Source organism: Mus caroli, chromosome 3, assembly GCF_900094665.2.
Source record: "Mus caroli chromosome 3, CAROLI_EIJ_v1.1, whole genome shotgun sequence".
NCBI lineage: Eukaryota > Metazoa > Chordata > Mammalia > Rodentia > Muridae > Mus > Mus caroli.
Window position 1 is genome coordinate 110465237 of NC_034572.1, and position 16344 is coordinate 110481580.

General features: G+C 41.6%; 1 protein-coding gene across 2 annotated transcripts in view; it reads right to left on the bottom strand.

Annotated features, from left to right (window-relative positions):
- Positions 1–436: 436 nt before the first annotated feature.
- Agl (amylo-alpha-1, 6-glucosidase, 4-alpha-glucanotransferase) overlaps positions 437–16344 on the bottom strand; it is a 58976-nt gene continuing 43068 nt past the window's right edge. For both annotated transcript variants that reach the window (XM_021157864.2, XM_029475200.1), the window contains exons 26-34: positions 14511–14736; positions 13856–13967; positions 10374–10509; positions 8739–8851; positions 7905–8116; positions 6099–6196; positions 2303–2390; positions 2067–2200; positions 437–621 (exon numbers count right to left, since the gene is read on the bottom strand). In XM_021157864.2, the coding sequence (XP_021013523.1) occupies positions 504–621; positions 2067–2200; positions 2303–2390; positions 6099–6196; positions 7905–8116; positions 8739–8851; positions 10374–10509; positions 13856–13967; positions 14511–14736 (1237 nt within the window). In that variant the 3' untranslated portion in view covers positions 437–503. The remainder of the gene's footprint in view (positions 622–2066; positions 2201–2302; positions 2391–6098; positions 6197–7904; positions 8117–8738; positions 8852–10373; positions 10510–13855; positions 13968–14510; positions 14737–16344) is intronic.

The window sequence follows — 16344 nt, forward strand, 5'->3', positions numbered from 1 at the left end:
TTTTTTTTTTTTAAACCCTGCTTTGAAGAATACTTTTTTGGTAACCTTCTATGGGAAATGATCATATTTCTTTCTGATTCAAATCAACAGAATGTAGAAAAAGATAGGGCACAGCATGAGGTTCAGTTGGTAGAGAGCTTGTCTAACATGCATGATGTCCTGCATGTGATCCCCAGTACTGCAGACACTGGGTGTGGTGGCACATATGATATTCTTTAAGAAAAAAGGCCAAAAAGAGATCAATAATTTTTTGTTTTGTTTTTATTTTTTAGACACAGGTTTCTCTGTGTAGCTCTGGATATCCAGGAACTTTCTCTGTAGACCAGGCTAGTCTTGAACTCAAGAGATCTGCCTGCCTTTGCCTCCTGAGAGCTGGGATTAAAGGTGTGTACCACCATTCCCTGGTTATGAATGAGATTTTTAAAATGAGTTGAGCTTACATTTCTTTATGACCTTGCATTTAATAATGTCAAGTGTTCACACAATTACTATTTATGAGCCAACTATAAATCATAGAGGGTTTCAAGAACAACAGCCATTGACCACGCCTGTGTCTCACAGCTGAAAGGGCAGTACTGGCCGTTCTCATTGGTGAGCTCTGGAAGGCCTTTCCATGGGGATCTGAAAAGAAAGAAAAGGAAAGGCATTTTATGAGACACAGCTTAATACATATGAATAAAGTAGGCAAGTCCCAAGGTTTGCCATTAACTCTAGAAGTAATCAAAGTCATTTGTTATAAAACAATATTCTAAAGGTGTGTGTGTGTGTATAAAGATTTCACAAATAAATTATGTTTTGAGATTTAATACTAGCAATACAAATGAGTCTTTCATCATTATTATTTATGTTTTTTGTTTTTTGTTTTTTTTTGAGTTAGGGTCTTGCTTTGGAACTCAGGCTGGCTTGGAACTTGCTATGTAGCTGAGGCTGGCCATGAACTTGCAGTGATCCTCCTGTCTCTGCCTTCCAAGTGCTGGATGAAAACAGATGTGTTTCACTAGGCCCAGCTTCATAACTAAAACTTTAAAAAAATGTAAATATTCTCTCAGGCATAATTTTAGCCTGTTTTGCATTTTGAGATAGGGCATCATGTAGTCATATGGCTCTAAACTCATGATCTTCCTGCTGCGCCCCCCCCCCCCCCCCCCACGGGCTGAGATTCTAGGAAGAAACCCCCCAGGCTGGCAATAATTTAAGTCTTTTAGACTAATGTTAGGACTCAAACTGTAAATATGTAGGTGTAGGGCTGACGAGATGGCTCAGCGTGTAAGAGCACTGACTGCTCTTCTGAAGGTCCTGAGTTCAAACCCCAGCAACCACATGGTGGCTCACAACCACCCGTAATGAGATCTGATGCCCTCTTCTGGTGCGTCTGAAGACAGCTACAGAGTACTTATGTAAAATAAATAAATCTTTGGGCTGGGCCAAGCAGGGACTGAGCGAGCAGAGTTGACCAGAGTGAGCGGGGCTCCTAAAAAAATTCAATTCCCAACAACCACATGAAGGTTCACAACCATCTGTATAGTGTACAGTGTACTCATATACATAAAATAAATAAATAAATCTTAAAACGAAGGAATTAAGAAAGTCTTTGGCTAAGTTTGCACCACCTTAGAAAAGTACACAATACCAACACTGTTTAATTTACTAATAATTAGGTCAAAGGGCACAAGAAATACCACTTGAAGTAATAGTCAAAAGACCAACTGATATTTTCAAAATAATGAAAAATTTTACTTGATAAATGAATCAACTCAAAAGGCTCAACCTGAATACTTCAAGTATTATTTTATTCTATCTTAATCATATCCAAATTATCAGTTATTCTGAAAATTAAAGACTATTCTACAAGTATAGATCATAAAATATAAGATCCTCAAATACTTCTATAAAATATAAGAACCAAATTACTTAACGGAAGTAGAAATGCCATGGTTGAAATTACGGTACAGAGCACAGGGTGGGTTCCATGAAGATGCACTTGGCATACAAAGACAAATTCTAAGGAAACCTTGCTTACTTGGTAGCTAATACACTGACTGGACACCAGGAATGGGACGACTTACCTCTCAAGATGAACATAATGTCTAGAAAGAACATTTTTAACCAAAAATACAGTCTTCGCAGCAGTCTCTGGGCCCATCATTTTGGAAAAATACAACTTTGCACGAAGAAAATACCCAATTGGCCACAGCCACTCCTAAATATGATTTAAAAGCAAAGAGAAAAAGAATTGTGAATATCTAACTTTATTTAAAAATAAGTTAAATTGAAAACTCTGAAAAGAAAATGAAATTCTTACAGGTCCTTGGTGGTAATTGAAGCCTCTAGCAAGGTTGTAGTTGTCATTGTCTAAGGCATTATCATAAACTCCACAGTAAACCATGTCACTGCAAAAGGATTGGAGTGTGAGGTCAGTAAAAGAGGGTCAGGCCTCACACAGGAGGCATCGGCATTTCAGCAACAACGGCAAGAAAAGAACCTCTTTCCTAATCTGCAGCGTGAGCTCGCTCAGCGCCAGTACCTTACTTAACACCAAGTACAGGGGGCGTTAACGATGTGTTCAAGGATCCGCATGTTTTCTTTTCATTTACATCCCAGACTAATTTATATAGAGGTAGGATATAAATGATACTAGAGGAGGGCCCATGGAGGGAGGACAGGAAGGCAAGGCAAGGCAAGGCAAGGCAAGGCAAGGCAAGGCAAGGCAAGGCAAGGCAAGGCAAGGGAAGAACAGTACCGGATATAAGTAATGTGAGGGCAGAGTGAGGGTGGGGGGGGGGGGGGGAAGATTGACAGGTGGCCAGGGAGCAGGGGGAGGAGCCTTTACAGAAATATGTATGAATAGTGTCATAATTAAACTTATTATTTTATATGCTAATTTTAAAAATTAATAAAAATATTGAGGCATCTTATTTTCAAGGAGTTTGTCTATATTGTATTTAAAGTCAACCATTTCAGTAGGCTTTCAATGTGTGTACAACAATTAAAATGTCCAAACAGTTGTTTGAATTAGGAAAAAGTAAAGATAAGGTTTTATTGACTACAGAGCAGAAAGGCATTATTTATGTAAAGTATTTATTTTGTGGTGCCTATTGATCAAACCTCGGGCCTTATCTATACTGGGGAAGTATCCCACAATTTATACAAACTTAGTCCATGTAGGGTCATGTTTTAAATTTCTCTAGGAAGCTATTTTAAAACTAAAATGAGGCTGAGCAGTGGCGGCACATACCTTTAATCCCAGCACTCGGGAAGCTGAGGCAGGCAGATTTCTGAGTTCGAGGCCAGCCTGATCTACAGAGTGAGATCCAGGACAGCCAGGGCTATACAGAGAAACTCTGTCTCAAAACCAACCAACCAACCAAAACAAACAAACAAACAAAAAAACCTCCCCCCCCCAAAAAAAAAAAAACTAAGATGAGGGCTGGTGAGATGGCTCAGCGGGTAAGAGACTGCTCTTCCGAAGGTTCTGAGTTCAAATACCAGCAACCATATTGTGGCTCACAACCACCCATAATGAGATCTGACGCCCTCTTCTGGTGTGTCTGAAGACAGCTACAGTGTACTTATGTAAAATAATAAATAAATCTTTGGGCTGGAGCAAGCAGGGACTGAGAGAGCAGGGCTGACAGGAGCAAGCAGAGGTCCTAAAAATTCAATTCCCAACAACCACATGACGGCTCACAACCATATTTACAGCTATAGTGTATTCATATACATAAAATAAATAAATAAATAAATCTTAAAAAAAGTAAAATGAGTATAAGGTCAGATTATAAATAACAGTTGAATATAGATATCGCTATAATATGTAGAATTTAAAACAAAGTTATATTCTGAGCAGTGTATTAACACTGCCCAGAGATGAGTTATACATAGTAAGATTTAATTAAATTGTAACTTTTAAAATGTTTCGTGACACAAAGTGGCCATATGAACCTTTATCATTAACTTTTAGTGAGATCAGCAGGTCTTCTGTTTGTTTTTGAGGGCTTAGAGTTTGAGACAGGGCCTGACTGTGCACCCCTGGCTGCCCTGGAAATGTCTCAGTAGTCCAGGCTGGCTTTGAACTCACAGAGACCTTCCTTTGTGTGCCACCACACCTGAGCTGAACATGCAAACAGACAAAAAATAACAAGTGTCTGAATACAAAATTTTGGGTATCACGAATGAAATCAAGGCAAGCATGGCGGTATGCGTCTAATGCTAGGAGGCTGAGACAGGAGGGTCAGGAGTTCAAGGTCAGTGTCAGACATGTAAGACTCTGTCTCAATAAACAGAAACGAAATAGCAAGATCAGTATATAGAAAGGCCAGGAGACACAGGGGCAGTGGTGGCACATGACTTTAATCCTAGCACTGGGAAGGCAGAGGCAGGCAGATCTCTAAGTTCAAGGCCAGTTTGGTCTACAGAGTGAGTTCCAGGAAGCTACAAAAACAAAAACCCAACCAAGGAAGAAAGAAGGTGGGCCACGTATAGCGGCACATGCCTTTAATTCCACCCCACTCTGGAGGCAGAGGCCAGCCTGGTCTGCAGTGGAAATCAGCGTGTGGTAAAGTATAAAAACCTGGCTCAGATGTTAAGCATACTGGCTGCTCCCCCAGAGGATGAGGGTTCAATTCCCAGCATCCACATGTCTCACAACCACTGGTAGCTCCAGTTCCAGGGTATCTGATGCCCTCTTCTGGCTTCTGTGGGAACTGTATGCAAGTGGTGCAACAGAGCTACATGTAGGCAAAACATAAGAAAACAAAAACAAAAAACCCAGAAAGACCCTAGAAATTTAGGAAAAAGTTTATAAAAGTAAAGACATTTGCAAATGCAAATTGTGAGATAAAAAAGCCACAGTTCTTTACTGATTTAGGCAGAAAGGGTGGTGCAATTGTCCAGGAAAGATGGAGAAGACTCTGGTAAAGATCATTACAGCCACCATTACAAGTGGACACATATGCCTGCCATTTAAAATAGCACAAACAATTGCAGGTTATCCAGGAGTATGGAAAAACTATCCACAAAAACAAAACAAAAAGACTGTCCTCGAGGGCTTGGAAGGATGGCTCAGCAGTTAAGACCTGGGTTCAATTCCAGCACTCACATGATGGTTCACAACCATCTGTAACTCCAGTTCCAGGGGATCCCATGCCCTCTTACTGCCTCCAAGGGCACCAGGCACACATGTGGCACAAAGAAATATATGAAGGCAGAACACTTATATACATAAATGAATACTGCGGTGTGGTGCTGGGGACAGAGCCCAGGGTCCTATATGTGGTAGGCCTGCACTCTACCACTGAGCTACATCCTTCTAACAGCTTCTTACCAGCACGAGATGGGCTCTCATGTGGCCAGGCTGGTCTCAAACTTGTGAGACAGTGGAAGGCCATCATGAACTCTCAATTCTCCTGTTTCAACTATCCAGGGACTGGGATACAGGTATGTGCCATCATGCCGGGCTCAAGAGCTAGTTTAAAGATTTATTTATTTACTTTATGTATATGAGTCGCTGTCTTCAGACACACCAGAAAGGGCATCAGACCCCATTACAGATGATTGTGAGCCACAATATGGTTGCTTGGAATTGAAATCAGGACCTCTGGAAGAGCAGTCAGTGCTCTTTACTGCTGAGACATCTCTCTAGCCTAATACTAATAATACTTATCTATGTGGGTTAAACACAATTTCAACTGCCTTCTTCTTTTTTTTTTTTTTAAAGATTTATTTATTTATTATATGTAAGTACACTGTAGCTGTCTTCAGACACTCCAGAAGAGGGCGCCAGATCTCTTTACGGATGGTTGTGAGGCACCATGTGGTTGCTGGGATTTGAACTCTGGACCTTCGGAAGAGCAGTCGGGTGCTCTTACCCACTGAGCCATCTCACCAGCCCGCCTTCTTCTTTTTCTTTTCTTTTCTTTCTTTCTTTCTTTTTTTTGAGACAGTGTTTCTCTGTGTCCATCCTGAAACTTATTCTGTAAACCAGGCTGGCCTTCAACTCAGAGCTACCTGCTTCTGCTACTTCCCGGGTGCTGAGATTAAAGGCACTCACACCCACCGCCCAGCTCAACAACCTTTTTAATACTAATATTCCAACTTACTCTGGGTCTAAAGTTTTCATGCCAAGGGGACCAAGCAATTTTTTTTCTGCAATTTCCAAAGCCTTCCAAGCCTTCTCAGCAGTAAAGAGTTCAGGGGCCTAATGAAGGTGAAATAAACAAAGAAAAACCATTTTAATATTGCAGACAATTAGTTCTTACTCATGTAAGTTAACTGTAAACTCTGAAAAAAAAATTTAAGAATATGGTGTAGGTTAGATGGAGAGTGGAACCTGACGACTCTAATCTGAGTGGCCTCTCTCAGCTGAGAGGCTGGGAGAGCGCACAGGCCACCTGTGAACAAGAACCAAACAGGAGGCACAGCTACAACGGAGGCAGAGCTCACCTCCCCCTGCCACATCCTTCCTAGGCGTGCAGGAGCCCTATACGCATACCCGAAGCTTCTCTCCTCTCTTCTTGGTGATAATGAACTCAGAACTTGTACGCCAACAGCACAAGTGTGTGTGACTCCTGGAAGGAGAGAAAATCTGCACCCATCTTACAGAGAAAGCGGTGCAAAGGCACCAAGCCAAAGCTGCCTCTGTGCAAGCCTGCACTCCCTTCCTTCCTTCCTTTCTTTCTTTCTTTCTTTCTTTTTATTTTATGTGCATGGCTGGGTTTTGTCTGCATGCATGTCAGTGTGAGGGTGTGAGTTACAGAAAGTTGTGGGTGCTGGGAAATGAACCCAGGGGTCCTCTGGAAGAGCAGTCAGTGCTCTTTTTTTTTTTTTTTTCGGTTTTTCGAGACAGGGTTTCTCTGTATAGCCCTGGCTGTCCTGGAACTCACTTTGTAGACCAGGCTGGCCTCGAACTCAGAAATCCGCCTGCCTCTGCCTCCCGAGTGCTGGGATTAAAGGCGTGCGCCACCACGCCCGGCGCAGTCAGTGCTCTTAACCACTGACCCATCTCTCCAGTCCGAAAGGGTACACTTTCGTACCAGTACAATTAGTAACAGCTGCTTAGTAATCTTTTTGACAAAGTCAAACACCCAGGGAGGCATGGCTAAACACAGCCCTCCTAGTCCACTGCCCTGAAGAGTTTATTTTTATACTGAGATTTTACAATAAAAGGGGATCAAGAATTCTTAACTAGGTGGCTGGAGAGATGGCTTAGTGGTTAGGCACACTAGCTTCTCTTCCAGAGGATATAGGTTCAATTTCCCTGCACCTACAGGGTGTAATTCTAGTCTCAGGGATCTCATGCCCTCTTCTGGCTTCTTGGGGCACTACATATACATGACATACATTACATGCAGGCTCCTTCTCCTCTCCCCCATAAAATGGTAAAATAAAATAAATAATAAAAATATAATCCTTAGCTAAATAGAACTAACGAGAGAAAGACCACAAAGGAGACAGCTGTGACTATAAGCTGCTGTGGATTTACCCTAGCACAGAGCTTTCTGTCTAGTGCACTGGGGAGCTGTTTGTGGCACGAGCTGAGGTAACACAAATGTCCTCAGTTTTCAGGAGGCAAGGGTGAGAGGGTTGAGGCCAACTGAGGCAGCTGGACCTGGCCTAAGAGACCCAGTCCATCAGCCCAGTGTGTGTATGGGCGCCAGGTACAGGGCATGTGTGACTCTGGGAGCGTTTGTTTCTCTGTATCCACTATTTTCCATTTTTGACACTAAATGTTTTGGATTAGAGGTAGTATGCATACTAAATTACTCTAAAACCATAGAAAACTACCCAGAAAGCAATAATGTTTCATGGGTAGTGGAACTTAAAACCAAACAGGAAAAAAAAAAGGCCCTCAGTAGAGTTACCATGACATTTTTGACATTTTTGAAATGTGAAGGCACATCACTCACCACAACCATTGCTATGGTGAAATTGGGCCTGAGCTGATAGTCACACCAAGGACTTGACGCACCATAGCTGTCCTTGTAGATGCCACGTTTGTGAACCAGGTTCGGATGCTTCTCGTTAGGATCTGAAGGGTCTTCGGAAACATGAAACAGCTTTTCGAAATTGTTTTGTATTTTTCTGTTCCACTCATCATATGAGACTGCCACAACCTTTCCTGAAAAGTGATATAAGACATTTTGTAGATATTCAGAACATTTAAAATCTGTTATTGCCAAAACTTCATATTTAGCTTAATTATGAAATAAATTATCTATGTTTTAGAAAATGTGGCTGCTTTAGATGGAGATATGCTATAAATTCAAAGATCAAGTATCTCTCCCAAAAGAATGACAAACAGCTCAGGACTAACTTTATACTCAACACACTGTGCTAACAAACAACACTTCATATACACTGAATTAAATATACAGTTACTTTCATCTACTTCTTTTTACTTTTTAGAAAGTCTAGAGTTGTACAGGTAGCTCAAACATTGCTTCTATTGCATAGGAGTTGTTCCAGAAAGAGATGGGAAGATTTCCAGACTGCCCATGCGCTGTGACTTGCTCACAGAGTGAGGGAGAGGCCATGGAGGCAGGCACCACGCCGCCTCTTCTCTCAGCTCACTGGTGCTATAGGAACGGTGTCAGTAACCATCTGTTAGCATTTCCATATTGGGAATTAACCATTTTTCTTTCTTCTTAAAAGCTAGCCTTTTCTGGTATCGGTTGGCTGAACCCAAAGACAGCGACAAAGGTTAGTAACTTGTAGGTTCCTTGGAAAACAGGCCAGCTTACCATGTCTTTTTACTCTGACTTCATGATAAGGAAAGATATTTTTCTTAGACAATTCCAGCAACCAACGAACAGCAGATTTACACAAGCCCACGATTTCCACAGCAGACCCATCTCTAAAATTAGAAAAATGTATTTTCTATGTTGAGCTTATTTAACCATTATTTAAAAGGGCATTCACTCAGTAATTCTGGGTTGGGGATGTGGCTCAGAGTTGAACGTCTAGAAATAATGAAGGCTCTGGGTAGAATAGAACCAAACCAAACCACTACCAATGACTTTGCTGAATATTATAACTAATGCACCATGCAAGCAACTACCTGTGCCCACATCGTCAGGTTATACGTAACATAGATCACATAAGAAATCTCCTCCCTTACTATGTTGGCATTGATTTTGTTTCTAACATTTAAAAAGACGTATTTTTATTTGTGTATGCTGTGTATCTCTATGTGCACATGGCACACGTGTGGATGCCCAGATAAGAGCACCGGATCTTTTGGAACTGATGCTGCAGTGGTTGAGAGCCTCCCACTGTTGAATGTTAGGAAACAAGCTTGGGCCCTGTGGACCAGCAGCAGGCTTTCCTCACAGCTCAGCCATCTCTCCAGGCTCTCCTGACACACTCATTTGTTCTTGTGCTTTGAAGACAGGGTCTTTCATTCTCTTTAGTCCTGGCTGATGTGTTTGAAGATAAATCTTTAATAAGAAAACAATTTCCAGGCTGGAGAGCCATTACTGCTCTTGCCGACCACCTTGGTTCAGCTCCCAGCACCTACACCAGCACCCACAGTGGGCAGCCTTCAAGTGCCTGTAGCCTGAGTTCTGGAGAATCACATGACCTCTGCTGGCTTCCAAAGGTGCCTGCACACATATGCACCTCCCAAATGGACACTTTTTTTTTTTTTTTAAAGAAAATAGTTGCTAAGCTTAAATCAGTATCAAGAACTTGTGATATTTGTTGATAACTTCAAAACTTGTAAGAGAAAAACCCTTGGATAACAAAGTTAGAGATAAAAGGTTTCGATTCGTTGTTTTCCATACTTGTAAGGCTGGTGAAATAAAATCTTTACATTGTGTGAAGTCCACATTAAGAAATGTCTTAAAGAGGGATGGTGAGATGGCTCAGCAGGTAGAGAGGCCTTTGCTGACAAGTCTGATGACCTGGGAGCCACATGGTGAGGCGAGAGAAGTGACGCTCATACGTTGTCCTCTGACTTGCACACACACACACACACACACACACACACACACACACACACACACCAAGAATAATTGTAACTTTTTTTTTTATTTTAAAGGTGTCTTAACCATTGGTATAATGAATCATAAAATGTTTGAGATTCTTGTAGAGGTGCAAAATTCATGAGAGCTCTTGGATGAGAATAGGTTATTTACACCAAGAGGGCGGTGGCTTTATCTGTAATAATGGTGGCAAGGGATGAATGCGTGAAGACGGAAACAGCAGAGGAGGAGGGAGGAGAGGAGGAAGAAGAGGAGGAGGAGGAGGAATGACAGGTCTGGAACGCTTTACTGTGAGGACCATGGTTAGCAGAACAGAAGATGCTGTGAGTATGTTTAAAAGGGATCCAGTGGATTAAAAGTGCCTTGGCAGAAGCATCCGGACACAGACTCTACCTTGGGGTGGCTGGGATCCCTCTGTTCCTGGCTCGGTCACTCTCTCCCATTTTATCCATCCATGTGCCACAGTTGAAGCGATTTCCTCCATAAACAAATCCTGTTTCTTCATCAATCCCCGCAGTTATGTTGAAACCTGAAAAAGCAAAATACGACACTTACAAAGCAGCCATGGAGGTACAGGTCTGTGGTCCTAGCACTCAGGATGCAGAGGCAGGAGGATCACACACGAGTTTGAAGCTGGCTTATGTAGTGAACTTGAAGCTAGAGAAGCCTCATAGTGACACTCTTTTTTTGTTTGTTTGTTTTTATTAAAAACAACTACAAATCATTCAGTTTTTTAGAAAATACATATAAATTTTATTTCTCTTTCCAACAACACCTGTGTGTACCATGAACTGCATATCATGATGTTCTTTCTAAAGCACTGCTTACATTAGCAAAATCACAGGTCTACTCCGTAGAGGAATGTCTTAACATCATGTACACTAGGACACGCTCTGTCCTTGGAATGAACAAGCTGGATGTCTATGGAGCAAGAGGACTGAGTCCCTAAGACAAAATGGTTTAGTAAACATATTACAGAAGGCAGCAAATAAAAACCTTTTTAATAAAGACTTAAAAATGCAGACTTCAATCTATGATTCTTTTACATATCTGATACATTTGTGTAGAGTGTAGAATTTAAGAACCTAATATAATCATATAATATATAAAACACATTGCCTTTATACTTCATAATATATGGCACTTCTAATTTATTCATGCTCAAACATATAAAGTATAAAAATATACATGGAAACAGTAGCCTAGTCATTAACCCTAATAAGTAATTAAAAGAGAATCTTTGAGCCAGGCAGTGGTGGCGCACACCTTTATTCCCAGCACTTGGGAGGCAGAGGCAGGCGGATTTCTGAGTTTGAGGCCAGCCTGGTCTACAAAGTGAGTTCCAGGACAGCCAGGGCTACACAGAGAAACCCTGTCTTGAAAAACAAAAACAAAACAAAACAAAAAAAACCCAAAAAAACCCCAAACCAAACAAACAAAAAAGAGAATCTTTGGATTATGTGGTATTATTTTATTTCTTTTCAAAGTAAAACAGAAAGATATAAAGAAAATATAGTAAATCAATATATTTAATTTCAATACCAGTTTCAAAGGTAAAAATTATTTTGCTTAAAGTTGAAATGTTTCATGCAACAACAACAACAGTAAACCCTAAAATATCTCAGAGATCCCATAAAATGTTCGTTGGATACTAACCTATTTCCATTGACTTCGCTTAGTGAAGGATAACAAAATGTACCAGTGATTGTTACCAATTAACTTAGTGAGTTAATGTTTGTATCTACAATACTACTATACTATTATAATACTATAAGTAATGAATCACCATGAGTTCAAGGTTAGTTTGCTCTGTACAGCAGTTCCAGGACACAAATCTTCATAGAAAGATCCTGTCTTGATCAGCCAAATAAAAAACAAATTATATACTGAATACTCAATTTATATAAAATTTTCAAAGCTGGTGTATGTCCCAGACTTTTAATCTCAGCACTCAGGATGTTGAGGCAGACGATCCATCACTGTGAGTTTGAGACTAACCTGGTCTACATGTGAGAGCCAGGACAGCTACACAGAGAGACTCATCTCAAAACAAAAAAACAATGCATTTATAAATATGTTCAAAATAACGGCAGTGTAGGGAGGGAGAGATTTGTAGTGAGACCAGGGTGGGGCTGCAGTGGGTATATGGGATACATAAAATGTCTGGCTGATGGACTAGCTCTACACCTTTATATGGTGGTATCTCATAAACTATACAAGGCTCTGGCTTCACAGAGCTGATGGCAGGTCCAGATGAGGTGATATGGAGAGCGGTGAAAAGGGAACGGGCACAGCCCAGGTAGCAGCATCCTACTACACAGCTGGATTCTGATCTTTTACTCCATTTCCATTAAACATCCTAACAGTTGAAGGGTGCTGTATCCTATGTATCATTTTACAACTTTTTATGAATCTGCAATTCTTTCTAAATTATAACTAAAAACTCACATAAGTCATATTTATAAGACTAAAGTAAATATACCTCAAATTCATCAAAACCTCCCCAGAGTATAACTGAGGGGCGATGAGGTGACTAACTCTGTACTGGCTGACCTAAGGATGAGGACATGGTAAACCCTAAGTAAGTTAAGAGAGTGTAACGACTTTAACATAATATACTAATAAGCCACTGTGGGCAGAGGTCAACTATGGGTGACATCCTCCCTTTGCCCCCTAGCGCCCTGGGAAGCTGACTTTTAGTTCTCTCATTTAGTGAACATGGGAATAATGTAATATAATCTTTTACTTAAATAACATCTTTCAGATGTGTGTATGTGTAGTGTATACGCATGTTTATGTATGTTCCCGTGTGTGCTCGTGTGCGCACACACACACACACACACACACACACACACACACACACACGAGTGTGTGTAGGCCCGAGGTTGATGTCAAATCTTCCTTGCTCCCTCTTCTACCTTGCTTGTACAGTCAGGGCCTCTCAGTCAGGCCCAGAGCTATCTCTGTATGGTATTCAGGTCTCACTGGCTGGCTTACCTGTTCCTTCAGAGGATGGAATCACCGCCAGCTTACCTGGCATTTACACAAGCTCTGGAGATCTGTGTTCTGACTCTCTTGCTTGTTTAACACACATTTTTAACTGTGGAACCATATTAATGTCTTCAAGAATTAATTGGGAATGGCAGTGGTAAAGCCATCACCACAAAGCTCAGCACTTAACATTCAATTCTCAGAGTCAGAATTACCTAATTAATTGTTGAGACAGGTGTCTCTGTGGAGCTCTGACTGACCGGGAGCTCACTCTGTACAGCAGGCTGACCTCATACTCAGGAAGCTGTCTCCCAAGTGCTGGGACTAAAGGCTTGGGCCACAATGCTGGGCTTCCTTTTTATTTTCTTGAGACAAGGTTTCACTGTGTAGCTTAGACGGTCTTGAATTCATGATAGCCCTGCCTCTACCTCCTGAGTGCTGGATTACAGGCATAGACCATCATACCTGGTTTTAAAAAAAGTAATACTAGCATTGTGATTAGAAATTGTACCACTGAGGGCTAGAGAGATGGCTCAGCAGTTAACATTGCTGTTCTTGTGGAGGACCTGGGTTCACAACCATCTCAATCTCCAGTTCCAGGGATCTGACGCCCTCTCCTAACCTCTGCAGGCACCAAGCATGCACATGGTACACAGTCATACTTGCAGGTAAAAAACCCTCATATACATAAAAAAATTATAATGTCAATACTACCTTGAAAATTGACTGACAAAGGACCACAAACTTTTATCTTTTCTTTAGCAACACAAGGTTTGCCTTCTCAGGGAAAGCTTCAAGTTTTGCACACAAGTATTTCTAAAGCAACAGCAAGGGCTAATTTGACAGCACTGGTAAGTCTTAACTATGGCGCTGCCATTACATACCCTCGTCCTTCATGTTTCGGTCGATCTGTGGACCGGCGTTCCTCTCTCGGAACTGGATGCCCTGCATGTGCCTCTGCATAGCTTCCTGGATGACTTCAAACAAAGGCTGGTCCTGTTGGAGACGGCAGGGACATCGCTTCTGTTAGGAATGTGTTACATTCTTGTTTTCCTAAATCCCTCAACTCTAGGAAGGTGGGGTTATGTACTTTCCCTGGAAGGAAGAAGCAGGGAGTGGGGTGGCGCTGGAAAAAGCAGTGGCTCCTGCATTTCCACACTCTGGGTTTAAGCGAACAGCAAGTCTTATCTCTGTAATTTCTCACTGTGTTGACCCTAAAGGAATATTGATATTGACTTTTTTTTTTTAAAGATTTATTTATTATTATATCTAAGTACACTGTAGCTGTCTTCAGATGCACCAGAAGAGGGCGTCAGATCTCATTATGGATGGTTGTGAGCCACCATGTGGTTGCTGGGATTTGAACTCAGGACCTTCGGAAGAGCAGTCGGTGTTCTTAACCACTGAGCCATCTCTCCAGCCCGATATTGACTTTTTTTAAAAAAAATATTTGAATTCTTATGACTTGGAGCCTTAATATTTTACATTAAAAAATAAAGTTACATTTTATCAAAACTTATTTTAAGAAACACTCTTTACCAGTGTACCAGCAGGCAAGGGTGCAGAGTCATCTGTTGGATACATCCTGGACACCGGGCATTTGAGGATGTCCAGGCCGTTTGGAACCGTCCTGCAATAGTCCTGAATGCACTGCAGCCACCACCACACAGCGTCCCGACAGTTGTACCTGGCATACGTCCCTTCGCCGAGGAGGTTAGGGATGAGACCGTGCCGCAGGGTACTGGCGAACGCTAAGATGATGTTCCTGAAACAACAGAAGCAAATGGGCCATTTGAGATGAAAACTCCTATAAAAACGAAGGGGGAAAAAGGTCACTTTTTCAGGGGTCAGGGGGGTTGGTTGTCCAGCTTTTCTCTCTAGTAATCTGGGGAACTTTCCCTTTCTGTAACAGGTTTTGCATCTTTGGAGTCAGGCCCTCAGTCAGTTATTTATAAGGACTGCTAGAACTTCTATATTTAAAAAAGACATACTTATTTTTATTATTTGTGTATAAGTGTTTGCCTGTGTGTATATATGTATACCACACGTGTATGGTGTAAAGTACCACATGGAGGTGAGAAGTATGTTGGATCTCCTAGAACTGGAGTTAAGATGGTTGTGAGCTGCCTGCCATGTGGGTTCTGGGAACTGAACTGAGAGCGGTGAGTGCCATCAACCACTGAGCAGTCTCTCCAGGTCCGAGCTTTATCTTTGAAATCTATGATACTCAATATTTCAGGTACTTCAGTAATCCTCCAATATGCATTTTATTACTTTACATAGTAGAGATAAAAAACAAAGTAAAAATATAAGAAGACAAATGGACAGAAGCTGGCCTTAAAAATTATAATTTATCCCAGCACACAGGAGGTGGGAGTAGTCAGGTCTCTGTGACTCCTACACCAGCTGGCTTACATGAGTTGTAGGCTATTTAGGGCTACATGGTAAGATCCTGTTTTAAAACAAAGAAACAAACAAATAAAACAAAACCTCAAAACAACAAGAGCAAAGCCCCAACCATGACTCACATTATCAACCGACAGATGACAGTTTATGTTCTGTGGTTATCCCAGTACAAACGAGAACTTAGTCTGAGATGGCACTGCACTCTAGAAAGCTTATATCCAGCAGGTGAGGTCTAACCCTGGAAAGGTCACTGAAGCGGTATAGTGCTTATTATATCTCAGTTTAATACTTGCCTCCTAAGAGCACCAGAGGAAACTTCTATTCTAGTTTTGCTTACAGGTCACACAAAAGGTGACAGCACACAGTATGACAGCCCTTGATCCAGATGGCCATGTAACAGCTCACAGTGATGACTGAGGATGGGCACTGCTACTGTAGCCACCACTCTACAACGCTTTCAACCCCGAGCCTTGACTGGGTGTTCTACGTCAGAGCCTTTCAGGCACGGTAACTGCAGCAGTCATGTTATGCAGTAGGGTGAGGGCTCTGTCTGAAGGGAGGATGGCGGCTGGCAGCTGCTGATGTGAGCCAGCATGGGAAGCTGTCCAAACCTCAGGCAAAGGGTGCTGCCACCGTGGTTTGCTCAATCCTGTTCGTTTGTTTTTGTTTGTTCAAGACAGAGTTTCTCTTTATAGCCCTGGCTATCTTGGAGCTAGCTTTGGGCTGGCCTTGAACTCAGAGATCTGTCTGCGCCTGCCTCTAGAGTTCTGGGGTTAAAGGTGTCCACCCAGATTTATTATTTTTTTTTATCTGACTTCTAAACCATTGGCTCAGGGTGTCTGATACAGAAGCAGATAGCCTTCCAAGTTCTTTTTTTTTTAAATGTTATTTTATGAGTATGGTGTTTTGCCTACATGTATGTCAGGCTACCTGGTATCAAATCCCTTTGAACTTGAGTTATCGATGG